General features: G+C 28.6%; 1 protein-coding gene across 1 annotated transcript; it reads right to left on the reverse strand.

The window, feature by feature from the left end:
- Window positions 1-1432: 1432 nt before the first annotated feature.
- On the reverse strand, window positions 1433-2606 carry TGAM01_v211163 (hypothetical protein; the record flags this gene model as incomplete). The annotated part of the gene is made up of 2 exons (XM_018811083.1): window positions 1433-2408; window positions 2560-2606. The coding sequence occupies 2 exons, from the start codon at window positions 2604-2606 to the stop codon at window positions 1433-1435; spliced, it is 1023 nt and encodes a 340-aa protein (XP_018655704.1).
- Window positions 2607-4085: the final 1479 nt, after the last annotated feature.

Consider the following 4085-nt stretch of genomic DNA (forward strand, 5'->3'; position numbering starts at 1 on the left):
TATTATTAATTATTAATTGTAATTATTTCTTAGGTAAAATTAGTAAAGGTAATAGCTTATTAATTAATTTTATAAATTTTATCCTTAACTTTAGGTTTTAGGCTATAGTAATATATTTCTTTTTTTAAGTCCTTAATTTAATTTACTTTAGTAAGTAATTAAATAAATATTAAAGTATATTTATAATATAGTCTTTTTTACTTAAGGTTCTTAAGTTTTTTTTTTATTTCTTAAGCTTTATTAATAACTTTAAATAATTTTTTAAGTTATATTTTAAAGCTCTTATAACTTTTAAATATATTTTTAATTAATTATATTTATTAATTAAGGGTATTATTCTTTTTATCTTTAAGGATTAACTTAAATTAATTATTTACTACTCTTTTTATTTATATTCTTATATATTAAATTTATTTTTCTTAATTATATTTAAGAAAAGTTTTTTTAAAGTAATATTTAAAATATATTTATAAGTTATTAAGGAATTTTTAAAATTTACTAATATCCTTATTAAACTTAATTAATTAATTTACTTTTAAGGTTTTTTTTAAATTTAGTTTTTTATTATTTACTAGCGCAGGTATTATTAATACTATAATAAAAGCTATAGTAAGTACTATAGCTAAGGCTATAGTAAATATAACTGCTAGTAAATTATTTAATTATTACTATAGGTTATTAATAGTTTAATTTTATTAATTAATAGTAGCTTAGTGTGCTTTTTATTATTACTATAGGTTACTTAGCTTTTTATTTTAAGTAGTAAAAGTACACTAAAGCTAGTATATTAGTTTTTCTATAGCTATAAGTTATATAGTAGCTTTTATATTATTAATTAATAATTAAAGTTCTTTTTAATTTAAATCTTATATTTTATAATTTATTTACTTAACTAAGTCTTAGAAGTTTTTAGTGTTTATTTTAATATTACCTATAGGTTTAATAACTATTTAAATAAGAGTTATTAATATATAATAACTTAATTATTAATATTTTAAATAGTTAATAGCTTATAGAATTCTTAAGGGATAAACTTAGTCTATAGTTTATATTAATAAATAAGTTAAAAGATTTATAGGTAATAGTAAAAGGTAATAATAAATATTATTAAATAGTAAGTAATATAAAGTATATTATAATTTTAATTTTATATTAATAATTAATTATTTAAGTTATTTAATAAGTATAAAGAAGTAAACTTATATATTTAATTAGCTAAATGTCCTTAGTATACTTAATAATTAAGTTTATTAAGTTATACTTAATATACTTAATAATAAATTCCATTAAGTAATATTTAATTAATAGAATAGATATATATTCTTTTATTCTGGCTTACCCAGTAGGCCCCTGGTCGCGACCATAAGTATTAGGTTATGACACCAGGTGATAGTTGTTTAAAGATCTGTTATAATATGAAATGTATTTTTTTTTAATGTACTGACTCAAGCTTTTTAATATACTCCTTGATAGTATTGCGATTCGTAAGAAGTGCTGTAACATATTCCTCCAAAGTAGTGCGGGTCTTTGAGCTTTCCATGAGGTCAAATTCGGTTATAATGAACGCTCCTCTTGTGTGGAGGAGTGATGTTGCATTAACTAGGTACTCGATATAGCGGCCCGTACCTTTCTCCTTGCGCGCAGTGTAAACCAACGACTCGAGATCTTCCAGGCTGCCTCGGTTGACCAGGTTAACTTCCTCTCCGGTCACCTTCGTCCAAGTGGCTGCGAACTCTTCAAGAGTAGAAGCTCCGGATTGCATTTGATATGTGCCGCCCTTGCCCGCCTGTATGTCCTTGCTCTGCAGGACATCAATCGTCCATTCGGCCACGTCATTGAGCTCAGACCAATGGATCTTCCGCTTGTTTCCCTGCCCCCAATATTCAATTGTGGGATTTGCACCAGTTGTGTCCCAGCCACCTGGTCCAAACGGACCGTATAGAAGGTCGGCGAATATTCCGACATTCATGAAGACCGGCTTTATAGAGCTGGTCATTGCTACCTGTTGTTTAAATGCAATGTGAGTGTTGTAGTGTTTATACTCGCCAAAAGATATTTTATCCAAAGGGTGGCCCCAGGACGAAGCGAGGAAGATAGTGACGCCTGCGCGTTCGGCGGCACGGAAGAGAAGGAGGTGACCCTCCAAGTCCAGTATAGCGGTGGGTGAATAGGCGCAGATAACAGCATCAACACCTTCGACCGCTGTTTCGAGTGCAGGAATGTCGTAATAGGTCTGAGAGGTGATGAATGATTCAATAATCCCAGTCTTCTTCTCGTCGAGCTTTGTGCGATCACGACCCAAACCTCGGACCTGTAAACCCCTCGAGGTTGCAACCTTTGCCAGGCGAGTGCCCAAGTTGCCAGTGATTCCTGCGATGAGAACAAGTATTGTTGTATTGTTTGAAAGCCTATTTTACTTTCTTAAGAGGTAATTATAAATAAACTATCGATCTAATACTTGAGAGATCAGATGAATTGATAGTAGATGATAGCAGTACTTAAGATGACGGGCAAGAAGGCTTATTTATAGAGTGAAAACAGTGTTATAAAATCCCCTACCTTGCAATATTGTTGTAGATTTTCGAAGTGACAGAGTGATAAATCATGATCATAAATCCGTAACAGTTATTTGTAAGCCACAGAAGGACCATAAGTTCTTAGTGTTACTACAGCAAGTCCTAGCACTTATAAACTCTATTGATTTTAAGTGAAGTATAAAAATACACTATAGTAAAGAGTAAGTAAATACTGTCACGACCTAACTCTTATGGTCGCACTAATAGGCCTACCGGGTAGGTCTCGCCAGATTAACAACAGACTAGCGCACCAATAAAGAGCAACTTATCGCTCTCATTAAATAAGTCCAGTGAGTTAACTTATTAAACTCATTAAATAAGTCTAATAAGTCCATTAACTTAACTAAATATATAAGTCCACTTCTCTACGCTTATTTAAATAACTTAAATAGCTAATTATTAATACAGAATTAAAATTACAATACACTCTGCACTACTTACTATCTAATAATATTTATTACTACCTTTTACTATTACCTATAAATCTCCTAACCTATCCGCTAATATAAACCATAAACTAAGTTTATCCCTTAAGAATCCCATAAGCTATTAATTATCTAAGATATTAATAACCGGGTTATTACATATTAATAACTCTTATTTAAACAGTTACTAAACCTATAGGCAATATTACAACAATAGCTAACATTTAACTACCAGCGGACCTAATAAACTAAGATCCCCCTGCTAACCTATAATAAGCACTATTACCAGTGCTTACCTTAGAATAGCAGGCAATTAACGCTCTTTTCACACACATTAAGGCCCTAGAGAAACTAATAAATAAATAAAAAACCACTATTAAAGAATAAAAAAAATAATTAAACGCCTATTATATTAAGGAAAAGGGAGAAATTATTTAACCCAAACAGCCAGATAACTATAATAAAAACCCTAGTAATAAAGAGAAGTACTTTAATAAAGTAAAAACCTACTTTAAGTACTTTACTACTACCTTAGCAGATAATAAAGATAAAGTTCACTTTATAGCTAATTACCTTATAAAAGTAGCTAAAGAATAATTTAAGCCCTATATAAAGGACTAAAATATAAACCTTAATTAAAAGGACTTAAAGAAAGAAATTAAACACATCTTTAAAGAATATTAAAACTATAAGGATAAACTCATTAAGGCTTTTAGAATTATAAATAAATAATAAGAAGCTAAGAAATAACTTTAAGCTTTAATCTAAAAGGGACCTTTATTTAAATACACCGTAACCTTTAACTAACTTCTTTAAAAAATTAACTGGACTAAGGAATCTAAAAAGGAACGCTATTATATAAGCATTAAACTAAAAGTTAAAGATAAGCTCTTTAAACTTAACAGAGATAAAATAAGCTTTATTAAATTCACTAAAGAAGCTATTAAAATTAATAATTATTAATATAAGTAAAAGTAAGAACACAAGGCGGAAAAATCTAAAAACCTACCTAGGTTTTAACCATAAGCCAATTAAGGCAAGAAGTAATAAAAGTATATTATAAAAAATAATAATACTTAATTAA

The sequence above is a fragment of the Trichoderma gamsii genome, assembly GCF_001481775.2.
Source record: "Trichoderma gamsii strain T6085 chromosome Unknown Scaffold_132.2, whole genome shotgun sequence".
NCBI lineage: Eukaryota > Fungi > Ascomycota > Sordariomycetes > Hypocreales > Hypocreaceae > Trichoderma > Trichoderma gamsii.